Source organism: Oryza sativa, chromosome 9, assembly GCF_034140825.1.
Source record: "Oryza sativa Japonica Group chromosome 9, ASM3414082v1".
NCBI classification, from domain to species: Eukaryota; Viridiplantae; Streptophyta; class Magnoliopsida; order Poales; family Poaceae; genus Oryza; species Oryza sativa.
In genome coordinates this window covers 26,532,935-26,548,419 of record NC_089043.1, presented here as the reverse complement: position 1 = coordinate 26,548,419, position 15,485 = coordinate 26,532,935, and the positions used below count along the sequence as shown (strand labels likewise).

Sequence of the window (15,485 nt, the reverse complement as noted above, 5' to 3'; positions counted from 1 at the left end):
TACGTGTAGCTAATCATCCAAACCCAACCGCTGAAAATAACGCGGCCTGAGGGTGTGTTATATATTACTCCCACATTTTTATATTTAGTACCAGTTACCAACTTCTACTCCCACATTTTTCGGACACATGTTTATTGAACTGATAAAGGATGTATTTTTTACAATTTTCCTATAAAAAAGTTGCTATAAAAATTATATTAACTAATTTTTAAAGTTTTTAAGCTAATATGTAATTAGTCATGTGCTAAAGTATTATGTGCAGAGGAGAAAGGTTACCGATCACTACTATCAAACATAGCCTAATTCTTGCTAATCTCTTTTGGGCGAGGGATTAAACAACCCTTTAGAATGGGTGATCATCGTAAGATCAACCTACAAAATTTGAAGAATGACACTATTTTTTTTCCCAATAGTTTAGCATTCTTCAAACAAACGATCTGTTAAGTGACTCAATCATCCCGTCCCCACAAAACCAAACAATGCCGTGCATTGTTCATTTTCATGTTTCACCCAAAAAGTAGTTCATTTTTGCTACCCATGAAAGCGATGGAACTGTGGGTACACTTTTTCCTCGCATGAAGGAAAATGTTTCCATACACTTGTTGATCATCCACCTCGAAACGTGGTTTGACTGAGGTGGAAATTTCCGATGCTTCCCAGGCCTTATATACTCAAATTACATGGACTAAGATATTTATTTTCATTTCTTGATGGATGTTCCATCTTTTTCATGCTATCAGTGGAATCGAAATGTGTTGTAAGATACACTCATCTCGTCTTCTTCAGTTCACAGAACTCTGAACTTAAGGTAGAACCACCCATGGCCTCTTGGTCTGATCATGCAGCAAATATATGGAGCAGTTGCAAAACTCGGTTGCAAGTAACATGCCCAATCCTGACACATTGTACCTCCAAATGTACAGTAATAATGAAGGAGCAATCATGGAGTAATTGGTTCACTTAGGGCAAGTACTATAATGCTAGATGTGTTGCCCCTAAACATGCCACGTAAGATTGTATGATAAGGTGGAAGAAATAAGTGAGGAAAGAGAAGGTGAGCCACCCCTTATATAAGGGATAACCTTCACACAAACCCCAAGAAAAAGAAGATAAAAGAAAGAGTGGATTGGACAAACAAATAAAATAAAAACATTTGAATTAGTATGCTAGAGGTAGTGTAGATGTGATGTATTCTATATATCATCTTTTATCTTACATGGATAAAATTAGATGTGGTAACCACCCCTATTATAAAACTTGCCCTTACAGCAGCCACTGAAGAAAATTTCTTGCAGGACAGAGAACACATGCATGTTCTCTCACAATCAACTAGCCTGTCATGCATGTGCAGCAGGTACTACTGTCTTGATGTCTAGCTCTGATCTGTTTTCGGATACTCCTGATAGAGCATGCAAAATATACTGAAGCAAAAATGGTTCAAGTTGTCAGCTGACTGAGATATGATGTTTTTTTCTGACCTTTTTCTTTTCCCTTTCAATAACAATAAATGTAATCGTATTACAAGCCTAATTTGAGTTTGCAAAACAGGCATGTAGTCACAAAATACCCACAAAACAAAAGGAGGATGCCACCAATCCTCCAGCAATGGATTACGAGGCCACAGAAACATGTAGCCCCTAATCCAGTAACAAAGCACAGCTTCCTGTGCATGACAAAGCAGACAAAAACAAGAACTAAGGTATCCAAATTGCAAAGGTGCTCCAGCCCTGTGCAAAGAATAAGTTTCTATGAAAAGCTTCACAACCAGGAAGCAGACTCTTCGAATGTATAATAAAAAAATGAAGCACAAGAAATCCATATACTGTATCCCATGCAGAACTTGACCTGCAGAGTGAAATCAGAAGCCAAATTCAGTATTGCAAGTGTAATAAAGGAAGAGTTTGATGAACTATGCGATATACTAACTGGATTTAAAGAAGATTAGTTACAAAAATCTGACAAAGATGAATGAACAAATCAGCTACTCAGAAATATTGAAACGTTAATACCGTGACTGATGAGAAAATAAATATTCTATAGTAGCAGCAGAATAACTCAAACAGAACTTCATCTAACAAGAGTTTAGGGACTTGCCGGAGGAACTGCAGTTATGCCTAAACTTCGCTAAACCTAAGGAGTTAATACAGATGGTTCCTAAACTTATCTTTAGAATAATTTAAGATTAATTTCACAGAGATTCCTTTTTGTGGGGAAGCTTAAGTCTATACTAAATTACTAAGTTGTTTTAATCCAAGCCCTTCTAAACTGACCATGAAAAAATACAGAATACATAACATTAGACTATATAGCAGCAATATTTTGTCCATGCAAAGATCAAATCAATTGACAACATGGTATGAACTCTCCATTGGATGCTAAACAAGTTACTGCGACTCAACAGGTTATAAAACAAATATTTTCAGCACATTCAGTTTAGACAATCATCAAAACCAAGCAGTGCAAGGAATCAAAATGTGGACCGCGGTACAAGTAGTCATAAGATCCTAATTCTGATGCACGTAAAAAGACATAAAAAGATGCTTCCTTTACACCCAAATATTTGGCAATGCTTAAAGGCCAAAATGAGGGCTAAAAAGAGAAATGTCATGCACAAACGAGGGTATCATGTGCAAGAAGAGATATATGGTACCACTATAATGATTCTCACCTAAAAGAGAAAACTGGTACTGATAACAATGCTCCGGCATTAAATATGTGCTGGAGCAACTTCATGTATACTATATATGCTCCAGTGCAGTATGCAATTGTGGAACTCTCCGCCTAAATAGTGGCTCAAGACGGAAGGATGGAACACCACGCAGCCACCGTTTAATGTCATACATTTCATTCCAGGCTTGCACAATTTCATCAATCTTGAAGCCCAAACCTATGAAGAAAAGATGCAAACTTAGAAACAAGTTGCGTATGCTTTTGAGAATTAAATGATATATATATTTGAAACATAAGAAGTTGAAAAAAATATTCTGGGTGGTACATAAGGTATATGAGAAATTTGCAATTCATTGTTCCGCAATATTAATGACACTAGAGTTGCTATAATTTTCTAGTTCTGGTATTTTCTAGCAAAATCAACACTGTATATACTATTCCCAGGAGAACATGATGAGATAAAGTAAGTTAAAATTGCCTTACCATCTTGGGCAGTTTCGTTGGCACAGTGGTTTTTAACCAACACAGCAATGTCTGTAGCTGAAGCCCCTCCAAGTTTGAACTTTTCAATAGCTGCCATCAAGCAATCCTCCCACATTGGAAGGCCTAATTTAAACTCCACAACTGAACGTTCATAAAGTAGCATACCCCATAAAATGTTTATCTGAGACCTCATATTAGAAGCTTGTTCAGCTGCGTCATCAGTGGATACATCTTTGATATATTCATCCAAGCCCATCTTCTCCAGCACCACATTCTCCTGGCTAGGTTTTGACCGATTCTTCAGGCGTTGCTCTTCCATTTCCTCCCACATCTCTGTACCCCTCTCCATGTTATCTTCAGCTTTATTGAAGAGTTCCAGGACTTCAGATGATGGCCATGTGTCCAGGTCTACGCTACTACCAATTGCATAATACCATGACAGTTTTGCTTGCTCAAAATGTTGATGTGCAAGTGCAAGAAAACCTTCGAAAAAGTTTGGCTTTGCCTTCACGGCTTCTTCATATCTCCTCCCAGCCTTATTGTACTCTTCTTTTGCCCATTCATACGCTTCCTTCACTTGTTCAAGTACCGATTCCTGTGGAGAGTCTCCTGGCAGTAACAACCTCTTCCTGGCCCGAGACATATGAACATTACCCCAATGGAAAAACGCAAGCGCTGCCATCTCCTGGAAGTTGCTTTCAGCAAGTTGAAACACCTCCTGGGCTTCCTCAGTAGTAATTGTGTCCTCGATAGCCTCGGTGTACAGCTTCATGCTGACCTCATGGAGGTCCAAATACTCATCAGAGCTGACCCCGACATGGTTCTTGAAAAGCCGAGCAAACTGCACAATCCAGTCGTCAATGCAAGTCACCGTGCTCCTATCCTCATCCTGCCTATTGCTTCTGGTACTTCCATTGTCGGAATTCACGTTTCTCTCCAACGGCCCGCTGTTGGTGTCATCAAGATAAGGTTCATGCTCCGGATTGGCCTCGGTGACATAGAGCCTAAGCGAGCTCCCTGGCTCGGCCAAATCCTCAGCCCATTTGAGCTCATCCTGATTGGTGATTGTCACCAGGTCACCCTCTTTGTCCTTGTACTTGACAAGAACAGCCTTGAGCCCCGGAAACTTGCTCCGGACAGCCTCGCGAAGCTGTGCCATGCTGCAGCTCGCCGGCACCTGCGCCCACCTGATGTCCTCACCAAACACAAGCTTCACCTGCCTTGGTGGCTCCTCCACCTCCTTGACAGGCTCCACCACCTTCGCCTCCTCCTCCTCCTCCACAGCCGCCGCCGCCGCCTTGGCGGCCGCCTTCCGCCCCTTCTTCTTGCGCGGCTTCTGCTTCGGCGCGGCGGCCACCACCTCCTCCGGCGATGGCATGGCCTCCTTGTCGTCCATCACGATCCCCTTCTCGTCCATGGCCTTCTTGACACGGTCACCCACGTCGATCGCGGTGAGGTTGTTGGGCTCGACGGCGAGCACCTTGGCGACGTCGCGGTAGGCGAGGTCGAGCCTGCCGAGCGCCTCGAAGCAGCGCGCCCGCTTGAGCAGCGCCTTGCTGTACCTGGGCGAGGCGTCGAGGGCGAGGTTGCACTCGTTGATGGCGCGGTAGTGGTCGGGGGGGCTCATCTGCATGTAGCAGGCGGCGAGGTTGCTGTGGAGGTAGGCGACGTCGGGGTGCCCCCGGGGGAGGAGCTTGATGGCCTTCTCGTAGTTGAGGAGCGCGCGCTCGTGCTCCCGCCGCTGGAACAGCTTGTTCCCCTCCTCCTTGAGCTCCTGCGCCATGTCCGTGAAGATGGTCTCGTCGCCGTCGAGCACCTTGGACCCGGACCGGTCCAGCGCCGGCTTGCCGCCGCCGCCATGCTCGCCGGACTTCCCGCCGCCGCTCTTCTTCTTCAGCGACGGCTTCCCCATCCCAAATCGGCACAAATCCCCTTCAAAATTCTCGCAAAAATCGGTACAACCGAGGTGGAATCGGGTAGAAATCCCACCTTCCCGCGGAGAAATTATTGGAAAAAACGAAGCCGCGCGAGGCTCTGCTCAAAACCCAAGAAGGCTTGAAGAATCCCCCAAGAAGAGGTCAAAGGAAGGAGGGGACAGGAAGGGAACAAACACGGGTGGTCGGAACGACGGAACAGGTGGTGGAAGAATCTCTCGGGACGCTGCGTGCGATGCGTGGAACCAAATCAACGAACAAACCGCAAGGCCAAATCAGCCAGCCAAAGAAACTCAAAATTCTTGAGACGAGACGCGAACGTGAAGAAGAGGAAAGCGTGGGGGGATTATTTTGGAATTTGATGATGCGTGCGTGCGCTGGGTTTTCCGGGTATACGGCATCGGGTCGGCGGGCGCGTGTGGTGGCAGCGGCGGGAGGGGGCGCCGATGCGTGAGCTGGAGTGACGCCGTGGACCGTGGTGGGGGTCGTTGGTTGGCGCCGATTATGACCTGCCAAAACTGGTCTTTCCGCGTAGTAATGACCTGGTAAAAACCGCACTTGCTTAGCTTCTGCTAATACTACTTTCCTTCTTCATTAGGTTAGGGTTTCGTGGCTGCTTTCGGTGACCAGACACCGTGAGAGACCACCTCTGGTGGCCTGGCCCACCTCATGGAATCATGGGCCGCTCTAGTACCGGCCTGCATATCATCAGGCAGGCTACTGGGCCTCTTACCAGGCTACCGGTTCCGGCCCATTGCTTCCCTTCGGCCGGTTCTGAACGCAACCCAGTCCCAGTGATTCGTGTTCAAATAGGCTTTAATTATGCTGCTGTCAATTTCAAACTCATCGTGCAGAGTGTGATAGAGTTTTTCTTGTACTACGTACACAGCCAAGAAGCACATAGAGTTTTCACTCCATCGATCTGACTTGTGTAAAGTGTCTGCGATAGAAAATGCGTACCCATGAGCAGAAGAAAACTGAAAGAAATCGTAAACTATTTCTACCTACGTAACTGCAAGCCTTCCTTGATGAGGTATCAAGTAGCAGTTAGCAGAACGACTTCGATTCCAAACACTGACAGGCTCTCAACTCTCCGTGTGGTACAAGCCCGACGCTTGGTTTACGAACAACCCAGGTGCCACGCTTATACTGATTAACTACCCAGTGCAGCTATAAATCCATATGAACAACGCGAACGTCATTTTGACATGGGGATCGAGTGCTAGCAAACAAGTTGCGATGAACTTTGCAACGCTTGTTTTTATCTCAGTTAACTTTAAATACTCTCAGTATGGAGTAGTTGGAACAAGTGCAGGCAGTATCTGTTTAATGCATGGTTCATTCCTATAAATATCAGTAATCTCCTGTTCCGGACGAAGCAATTTAATTAAGCTCGATCTCAGATTCTCAGAGTGCCAATTAAGCTGACCACAGGTTCAGATCGAGGCGATGATTTCCGCTAAGTTGCCTCTCATTTTCGCTCTACTATCTTCTGCTACTCTCATCTCCGTTGCACCTTCTGTTCGTGCAGCTCGCCTACCATCTTCAGTCCTTGTGAGAGGCGCCGGTGAATTCTTGGAGCACATAGGGAAGGAAATCGCGAATCAGTTGAGTGGGAGCAGAGATTATCCGAACGAAGGTGATCAGTCCAACAGCACCCGGCGGGGCTTGTCGTCGACACCCGGCGGGGTGCAGGAGAAACATGTCGAGCCTCATGTGTTCCTGGGCATTGGCACGCCGGCGATGAACGTCACGCTAGTGTTCGACACCACCAGCGACCTCCTCTGGACACAGTGCCAGCCATGCCTGAGCTGCGTCGCCCAGGCAGGCGACATGTACGACCCGAACAAAACCGAAACCTACGCAAACCTGACCAGTAGTAGCTACAATTACACATACAGTAAACAATCCTTCACCTCGGGTTACTTCGCCACGGAGACGTTCGCCCTGGGAAACGTTACCGTGGCAAACATCACGTTCGGTTGCGGCACGCGCAACCAGGGCTACTACGACAACGTGGCCGGCGTCTTCGGCGTCGGCCGCGGCGGCCGCGGCGGCGTGTCTCTCCTCAACCAGCTTGGTATCGACAGGTTCTCCTACTGCTTTTCGTCGAGCGGTGCACCCGGTTCCAGCGCCGTCTTCTTGGGCGGCTCCCCCGAGCTGGCCACAAATGCAACCACCACCCCTGCGGCGTCCACTCCCATGGTCGCCGACCCCGTGCTGAAGTCCGGCTACTTCGTCAAGCTCGTCGGCGTGACGGTGGGCGCGACGCTGGTCGACGTCGCCGGCGCGTCGTCGGCGGAGGGCGGTGGCCGCGCGCTCGTCATCGACAGCACGTCGCCCGTCACCGTCCTCGACGAGGCGACGTACGGGCCGGTGAGGCGGGCGCTGGTCGCCCAGCTCGCGCCACTGAAGGAGGCCAACGCCAACGCCTCCGCGGGCGTCGGCCTCGACCTCTGCTTCGAGCTCGCGGCGGGCGGCGCGACGCCGACGCCGCCGAACGTGACGATGACACTGCACTTCGACGGCGGCGCCGCCGACCTGGTGCTGCCCCCGGCGAGCTACCTGGCGAAGGACTCGGCGGGCGGGTTGATCTGCCTGACGATGACGCCAAGCTCGTCGAACGGCGTCCCGGTGCTGGGTAGCTGGGCGCTGCTGGACACGCTCGTGCTCTACGACCTCGCCAAGAATGTCGTCTCGTTCCAGCCGCTCGACTGCGCGGCCTTTCTCGCCGCCACAGGATAACGTACGACGACTTCTATACGGAATTAATCCAAGTATTTGTACTATGATTTTGTGTCATTGTGTGTGATTTTGCAGCTAGATTTTTAGTACGTTATGATCGATGTAACTGTATGCATGCAAGCTTGGCCATCTAGATGGCACGTTTGTATAGTTCCATAGTTTGTATGAACCTTTTTTGTGTCGTTAAATTTTCTTTTTATCTTATATTATATTTGAGTAATATATCTGGTGGCTTAACTTACAGATTCGAGATATCATTTTATTTCGATGTTTTTTTCTCGTCATACATTGTTAAACAAAGTGCATCTTAAACTGGCACATCTCCATTCTCCACGCATCCGAAAAGAGGTCCCCATCAGTTGCTCACGGCTGATTATATGCCGCAACGACTTATTACTGATAACAAAATAATTTATAGGTAAAACTTTTAATATGAGTTCTTTGCGACTTAGTAGTAAAAGCCATTGTTAAAAAAACATCAAAAATCAAGTTTTAAAATTTAAATTTTGGCAAGCCGTTGCTTACCATAGGGTGAAAAGCCAGATGAGCCGTGTGAGTGACAGGCCCAATTGGAAGTTCTTCCGCCTACCATGGACCTGCAGGCCCAAACTGTTCTCATCACGGGCCGTTCAATGCGCTAGCCCACCTGCAGGCGTACAGCCGTGCTCCTCTGTGACGTGCTGCGACCAATCAGCGGCTGCCAACTCAGCCGGCCCACGCTCTCCGACACGTGGGTCCCCAACCCGTCACGCGACTTCAGTTCGTCTTCCCCAACGCTAAAAATAAACAAATCTTCTGAGAAAAAGAAAAAAGAGAGAGAGAGAGAGAGAGAGGGAGGAGAGCTGAACTGAAGTCGCCGGCGCCGCCGCGGAGAAGCGAAGCCCGGCGATCTACCCGACCGTGGAGAGGGAGCAGCTCGTCGGGGAGGAGAGGGGGAGGATGCATTCGTTCGGGCACCGCGCCAACGCGGTGGCGACGTTCGCGGTGACCATCCTGGCCGCCATGTGCTTCGCCGCCTCCTTCTCCGACCACTTCAACTCCCCTTCCCCCACCGCCTCTGTCAAGGTAAACCTCGCCGGAGCCCGCGCCCGCGCCGCGCCCCGCCGCTCTATCTCTCTCAACCCCCTCCTCGCCTCGCCTCGTCTGTACCGATCTCGGCCAACTTAATTCGCCGCCGGCTGCTCGATCTGCGTGCTCTCCCTGCTTGATTAGCTCGTCCGATCTCTCTCTCGCGAGCCCTTTCGTTCTGCTAATTATTCTGTGTCGTTTTAATTGCGCAGATCTTGAACATAAACTGGTTTCAGAAGGAAGCCAACGGCAACGACGAGGTGATTCATATCATTTTTTCTCTCTCCTGAAACTCTAAAAGTTTTGTTCAAACAACATTAAGATATGCCATGAACTCACACAATTATGTTTCCTCTGGTAGGTCAGCATGACGCTGAACATTTCGGCTGACCTCTCGTCTCTGTTCACGTGGAACACAAAACAGGTAAACTGTACTAGTATTGCATTATTATTGATACCTTATGAGCTTCTTAGATCTCCCTATAATGCATCAAGGCAGGATTCTGACAAAAGGATCAAGTAAATTAGTTTATGAGTTATGGGCTTATGGCAATTGTGAAATAGGCTCAACTAAAGGAAGGCAAGTTCTCCAACACATATCTTGTGGGTGAAAGAGTGAAACAAAATGGAAGTTTGTTGCTATGTTTTCCAGGGGAGTGTAATTTGTTTAGTGATTCTGGTGTGCAGAATGACCTCAATGCATTTTGAGCGGTGGTTTGTTTTCTATAAGTTTTAATGTAGTTTTATGTTGTCATGCTCTGAAGTTCATATGGACATGCCATCTAAACTCTTTTCGATACTAAAGAAGTTTTTCCTGCTGCTGCTTTCTTAATGATACTTCCTTGGATGTTTGTAGGTCTTTGTTTTTGTCGCAGCTGAATATGAGACTCCACAAAATGCCTTGAATCAAGTGAGTCTATTGATGATTATTTTTCGATGCTCTGTTGTCTACTATCTTCAAATATTTACATGGCTTTCTTCTGTACGGGAAACAAAATGTCCACAGAGATCACTAGTGGGTGTGTTGTCACTCTGGAAGCATAGAACCACGATGATTTTGCCTCACCACGCATCATTATTATGTTATCACCACTAGTTTCTCACATTCTTATTGCTCTGTTTAATCACAAGGATCCTGATCCAAACCATGCTTTAGGGGCTAAGTGGATAGATTATTTCCCACTGCTCCTATCTAGGTTTATTAACCATAACCACTCTTTAAGGGTAGACCAAGCAGTTCTCAGTGCTTATTGGGTACAGTTCACAAACACATGCCTTGGGGTTAGTCAAATCAACTTCCATCCTTTCCATCATCAGTTGTGATGATTTATTTTGGGAGCTCCGCTGTATGCTACTGCAATGTCCTAACCTGCCTAACGTCGATCTGAAATAACTCAAATTTAATACACTATAAGGCCCTTTTTAAAAATTTTGAACCCATGGGTGAGCCAAAAAAGAGCATATATTTTATAGTTTCTTTGATGCACCTTATGACTAAATGGAATACTTGATATTTTACTTCAACAAATATGATATTAATTTCTCTGTATCAGTAGTTGGAGTCATTTTTCTTGCCTGCAGCCATTATCTTTTGTATTTCTGAAGGCCTATGTTTTATTCAGGTTATCCTCTTCAAATTATAGTTGTAATGTTCATATTGGATTCACATCACAGGTTTCCCTCTGGGATGGCATTATACCATCAAAAGAGCACGCCAAGTTTTTGATCCATACAACAAACAAGTACAGATTTATTGACCAGGTTAGCACATTTCTTTGATTGCATGTTAATTTAGTGAAATTCATCTAACATAATTAGTTTGATTGTGGTTGTTGTTTAGCATTTCAAAGTAGAGGGATTATTCCTTCCATGAAAAAGATAAGGGTCATTTTGTGTTGAGTAGATTGTTTAAAATATGTCTACTTGATGATTGAGGTGTGCTTGTTCTGAAATATTTATGAATGAGAACATTTTCTCTTTTTCGCATATTGTGTTTTGGATGGGCTATGTCAATTGGTCCTAAACTCGTATATATTGTTTTGTACTTGAAAAAAATTCTGAATGCATGAAGGCTCACTTTTTCCTTAGTGATGTTTTAACATAGGGTAGAGTGGTTGGTCCTAAGCACCGAGCACAGATTTTTCACCAACAGCTTTTGGGTGGTGACTCCTGCTATATGCCTTGACTGTATTAGTCTCGCCTTTTTAGTTTTTTTTTCTTTTGTGAAGATATCCTGTTCTGTTCTTTGCTGATTACATACTGAATGTAGGTTGCAACCATTTATCTAAATATTTGCAATGGCACATTATTCATTCACACAGTTGATTTCATACCCTCATCTTTTTATTTGGGTTGCAGGGAAGCAACCTCAAAGGAAAGGATTTTAACCTGACAATGCACTGGCATATTATGCCAAAGACCGGCAAGATGTTTGCAGACAAGATAGTCATGACAGGTTATCGGCTACCTGAACAGTACAGATAGAAGAACCTGAGTTAGCTCAATGGATGCTTTGCTATACAAATGCAGTGGTTATTGCGGGGAGCAGACATTGCCTATGCTAAGTTTTTTGTTCTAATCGTAGCAAAACATGTAATCTTTTGTGCTTGTGTTCTAACTGAAACCAGGCGATACATATGTTGTTTGACTCGTCATCCAGAAGTTGAGAAAGATGTAACAGTGTAGTGCCCTTTTGATCGAGAACCCAGGCGTTGCAAACTTGCAATCACGTTAATTTCAATGTTTATGTAGCAAATCCTAGTATTTGCAGAGTCGACGTTTGAAGGAAGAGTGCATTGGTTTTTTCTTTCCCGTTTGGAATGAGAGAGCTTTGCTTTTGGTTTGGATGTCCACCTCGAATTGAAATGGCATCTTCTCATCGATCTTTCTGAGAAAACGGAGAATATACCACTCTATACGTGGGGTTTTGATGAAATGACACTTAATAAGATGCACCGGATAAAATATCACTAAGTACGTTGCCAACCGGATGAAATGCCACTTTGAGGAATTTTTAACCATTTTTATGCCCGAAATGGGCCTCACCAGGAGGAGGCGGCGGCGGCAACAGGGGAAGGACAAGATGGCGAGCGGGCTGACGAGCGGCGCGGGGGGGGGGGGGGGGACAAGATGGCGAGCGGCCAAATGGGGCGGATGAAGAGGCGACGATGAGGGAGGAGGATGGGGCGGAGAGCGACAAGTGCGCTCGCCGGGAGGCAACGACAACAGGGAGAGGAGGCGGCACGGGGGAGGAGGACCGGGCGGCGAGTAGCAGCAACCGAGCGATGATGGGGACAACGAGTCCATCTCCACCTGTCGTCACCACCTCCTCCCTCCACCCCGTCGTCCCAGCTGCCACCTTGGCCGCCACCCTCCCTCTCAGTCCTCTCCTCCTTCCAGTGAGGCCTCCAGTGTCGTCGTGCCGCCCGCCCGGTCCTCCCCGGGCGTTCCCCTCTCCCTATCCCTTCACAGCCACAACCAAGGGCATTTCGGGCATAAAAATGGTTAAAACTCCCCAATGTGACATTTCATCGACTAGACAACGTACTGAGTGATATTTTATCTAGTGTATTCTTTGAGTGGTATTTCATCGCCCACGTATAGAGTGACTGACATATTGTCTGTTTTCTTCGATCTTTCCAAGGTCACTCCTTCGATTTAAGGAATGTGGGGCTGGACGAAGTAGGCGCGTCTGCCTTGCGGCGACATGAGGTGGTAGCGGAGCTTGGTGAGCTGGAGCTCGCCGCCGGCGGAGCGCCTCAGCCGCACTGCCATGGTGACGACGGCGGTGCGCGCGACCATGTCGTTTGTCTCGGGGCGGTCGTGCTCGACGCCGGCGACCCAGCAGATGCAGAACCTTCCGTCGCCGACATACACCAGGTTACCAGGACAGTCATACTGCGAGTGCGCGGCCACCAGCTCCCTGGGGAAGGTCTCGTTCCACGACCGGCGGATCACCGGCGGCCTGGCCTCGACGTCGCAGGCGCACAGCCACAGCACCACCCCGCCGTAGGGGCCCGGCCCGCGTCCCAAGCCGATGGCGGCGCCGAGCTCCCGCACGTACATCGCCTGCCCGTGGAGCGGCAGCTCCCAGCTTCCCTCTTTCCGCCACGCCGCCGCGCCGCCGGCGTCCAGGGAGAAGGTGCCTTCGCCGGCTATGGAGACACACGCTCTCCGGCCGATGGTCATGTAGGCCGTCACGACGGGCGCTGGCTTGCGGCAGTAGTAGTCTCCGGGGCCCCCGAGCGGCGGCTCCGGAACAGGGACGACACGCCACCCGCCGCCACCACCGCCGCCGTCTGGGAGCCGCCGCATCACGGCGAAGTTACTCCGGCCGGCCGGCTGTGGAAGATAGGCCATGACGAGCACCATGTCTTCCCGGATAGGGAGCAGGATAGGCTGGCACGTGGTGGTGCCCAGCTCCGGGCCGGCCCGCATAGCGCCGCTGCCACCGGGGCGGCCGTCGTCTTCGATGACGACGGTGGCGCCGAAGGGGCTCACCCCGAGGATCTGCTTGCCGGAGACGGTGAAGGAGTGAAACACGTAGTGGTAGTAGCCGCGAGGGAAGTGCGCCACGGGGCGCGGAAAGCGGCGCCGCCCCGCCGGTGGCGGGTCGTCGTCGTCGGAGAAGAGATCCTTGCGGCGGAAGCGGAAGACCAGGCTGCCTTCCTTGTCGTCGAGCACCACCGCATAGACGACCCCACCACGTCGCCGGCGGCGGTTCGCGGCCCTAGCCATTGTGGCGGCGCGTTGAGCTGAGAGCGGTTTCCGTCACCTTATATTAATTCAGTTGGCACTGTCACGTACTCCAATTCGAACTCGGTTTTTTAGTTGCCATCAATTACAGATACAGCCCACGTACAGATCGAGGAGGTAGGCCCGGCCCATACATTCCTCTTCGTTTGTAAATAAGGTCCAAAAGGCCCAAAAGTGCTATACATTTGCAGTAACAAATTGATATCGTTTCATGTTATTCTTCCAGTTCAGAATCAGTAAAAGCAAGTTTAACAGTATAGCTAACTATTAGCTTTAAATCATCTATAGCTAATAAAATAGCCAATTCATACAATAGTTGTTTACTACATTATTAATATCTGGTCATACCTGTCATACACACATTACGTAACATTACGTATTGAAGTTCGTGCTGTACCTGGCTACATATCTGTAGCCCGCTGTTTTTCTCTCTTTTCCTTTATCTTTTTAAAATATGTTTATAGCTGGCTTATAGTTTGCTATTGTACCTGCTCTTAAAAAAAGTATAATTACATGTGACGTTTCTACGTGGACGAGTAATCTCCTCTTTTAACTTTTTACTTGAATGTGTGCGTGCATGCCCCCGTCAAGCAGAAATAGCTGCTGTAAATTCCTGACCATTTCACTCTCTTGACCGCGAGTAATTTTTCCAGACGGCCTGGACAGACCACCACTAGACCAAGAAATTAAAGAACGCATGCCAACGTAATTGGAAATTAAAGATTCAATACCTTGACCGCTTTAACCCCTTCTTCCCCGAATGTTGCAACCAACGCGTTAGCTGCGATTGACGCCTTACACACCACGTCGCACTTTGAGCTCGCACGTGCTCTGCTAAAATTGACCAAATTGGGAACCTTAATTTGATCAGTATGGATTCTAATCAACTAGACCGGTGACTGAAGAGCTTCCACCAACCATGAACGGGCCTGATAAGCGATAAAATTGTCTGAAAATTCTCAGGAGTGTGGAAGAACCGATCTCGCAGGTAGCAACCGGCAACAGTTAATTGGCTGGGGAAGTTAATTTAAGTACATGTAAGATTAGTAACGGTCGCCATGCTGCTTGCAGTGATGTGTGCTTGTCAGTTTGTCAGCAAACCAAATTTTGATTAAAACGCCCGTACTTACTAAAAGAGTACTAGTTGGTATACTCGGTATTATTAGCAGCAAATTGAGACGGACATGCCGCTGAAAATTCGTGTCTACAACTCTAGCTGACCAAACAGTTGGGTGATACTGTTTAATTTATACAGTAATTTTGCCACGTTTGAAACAGTTTATTGATTGAATTATGGCTCATTTCTATTTGATTACAGGAATATATAAAATATTTTGGCAAATAAACTTAATAGTTTTAAAACAAGTGGTCTAAAGTCTGAACAATGAAAATGTATACAGTACACACAAGCTTTCCATACATGCGAACTAATAACTATCATCAAAAGTTTTAGAAAAATACACATGTTTTCCAATATTATTATATCTATGTGCAAAGTTTCATCTTTAATTTTATTATATTTAAATCGTAAAAAAGATAAATTTCTGACACATTAATTCGTACATTTAAAACGGTTAGATTTTTCATCTTTTTTTTTGTTGTCATGGTCAAAATGTAATGAATTTAAAGTTCATACTACATATATGTATAATATTATTAAAAGTACGTACATGTACATTTTTTAAAAGATTTTTCAGTTATACTTATTACTTCCTCCATATTTTAATGTATGACGCCGTTGACTTTTCAACCAACATTTGACCATTCGTTTTATTCAAATTTATGGCATGCTTAAACATTTGATGACGAATCAAGTCACAATAAAATAAA

The 15,485-nt window shown here is 46.9% G+C and overlaps 3 protein-coding genes across 3 annotated transcripts; 2 read left to right on the top strand and 1 right to left on the bottom strand.

Annotated features, from left to right (window-relative positions):
- Window positions 1–1,139: 1,139 nt before the first annotated feature.
- On the bottom strand, window positions 1,140–5,564 carry LOC4347818 (protein PHOX1). The gene is made up of 3 exons (XM_015756964.3): window positions 3,154–5,564; window positions 2,669–2,887; window positions 1,140–1,845 (listed from the first exon to the last, which is right to left on the bottom strand). The coding sequence occupies exons 1-2, from the start codon at window positions 5,063–5,065 to the stop codon at window positions 2,739–2,741; spliced, it is 2,061 nt and encodes a 686-aa protein (XP_015612450.1). The 5' UTR covers window positions 5,066–5,564; the 3' UTR covers window positions 1,140–1,845; window positions 2,669–2,738.
- Window positions 5,565–6,536: 972 nt separating this feature from the next.
- On the top strand, window positions 6,537–7,832 carry LOC107275332 (aspartic proteinase nepenthesin-1). Its single transcript, XM_015755765.1, has one exon. It carries the CDS (start codon window positions 6,537–6,539, stop codon window positions 7,830–7,832), a length of 1,296 nt encoding a protein of 431 aa, XP_015611251.1.
- Window positions 7,833–8,648: 816 nt separating this feature from the next.
- Window positions 8,649–11,711, top strand: LOC4347817 (signal peptidase complex subunit 3B). The gene is made up of 6 exons (XM_015795840.3): window positions 8,649–8,897; window positions 9,113–9,160; window positions 9,262–9,324; window positions 9,757–9,810; window positions 10,575–10,661; window positions 11,259–11,711. Exons 1-6 carry the CDS (start codon window positions 8,772–8,774, stop codon window positions 11,382–11,384), a joined length of 504 nt encoding a protein of 167 aa, XP_015651326.1. The 5' UTR covers window positions 8,649–8,771; the 3' UTR covers window positions 11,385–11,711.
- Window positions 11,712–15,485: the final 3,774 nt, after the last annotated feature.

Coding starts and splice junctions, on each gene's coding strand:
- LOC4347818 (XM_015756964.3), bottom strand. CDS start 5,065: ATGGGGAAGCCGTCGCTGAAGAAGAAGAGCGGCGGCGGGAAGTCCGGC. Junction 2,888..3,153: donor CAACGAAACTGCCCAAGATG/GTAAGGCAATTT, acceptor TTTTCTTCATAG/GTTTGGGCTTCAAGATTGAT.
- LOC107275332 (XM_015755765.1), top strand. CDS start 6,537: ATGATTTCCGCTAAGTTGCCTCTCATTTTCGCTCTACTATCTTCTGCT.
- LOC4347817 (XM_015795840.3), top strand. CDS start 8,772: ATGCATTCGTTCGGGCACCGCGCCAACGCGGTGGCGACGTTCGCGGTG. Junction 9,161..9,261: donor AAGCCAACGGCAACGACGAG/GTGATTCATATC, acceptor TTCCTCTGGTAG/GTCAGCATGACGCTGAACAT. Junction 9,811..10,574: donor CACAAAATGCCTTGAATCAA/GTGAGTCTATTG, acceptor TTCACATCACAG/GTTTCCCTCTGGGATGGCAT.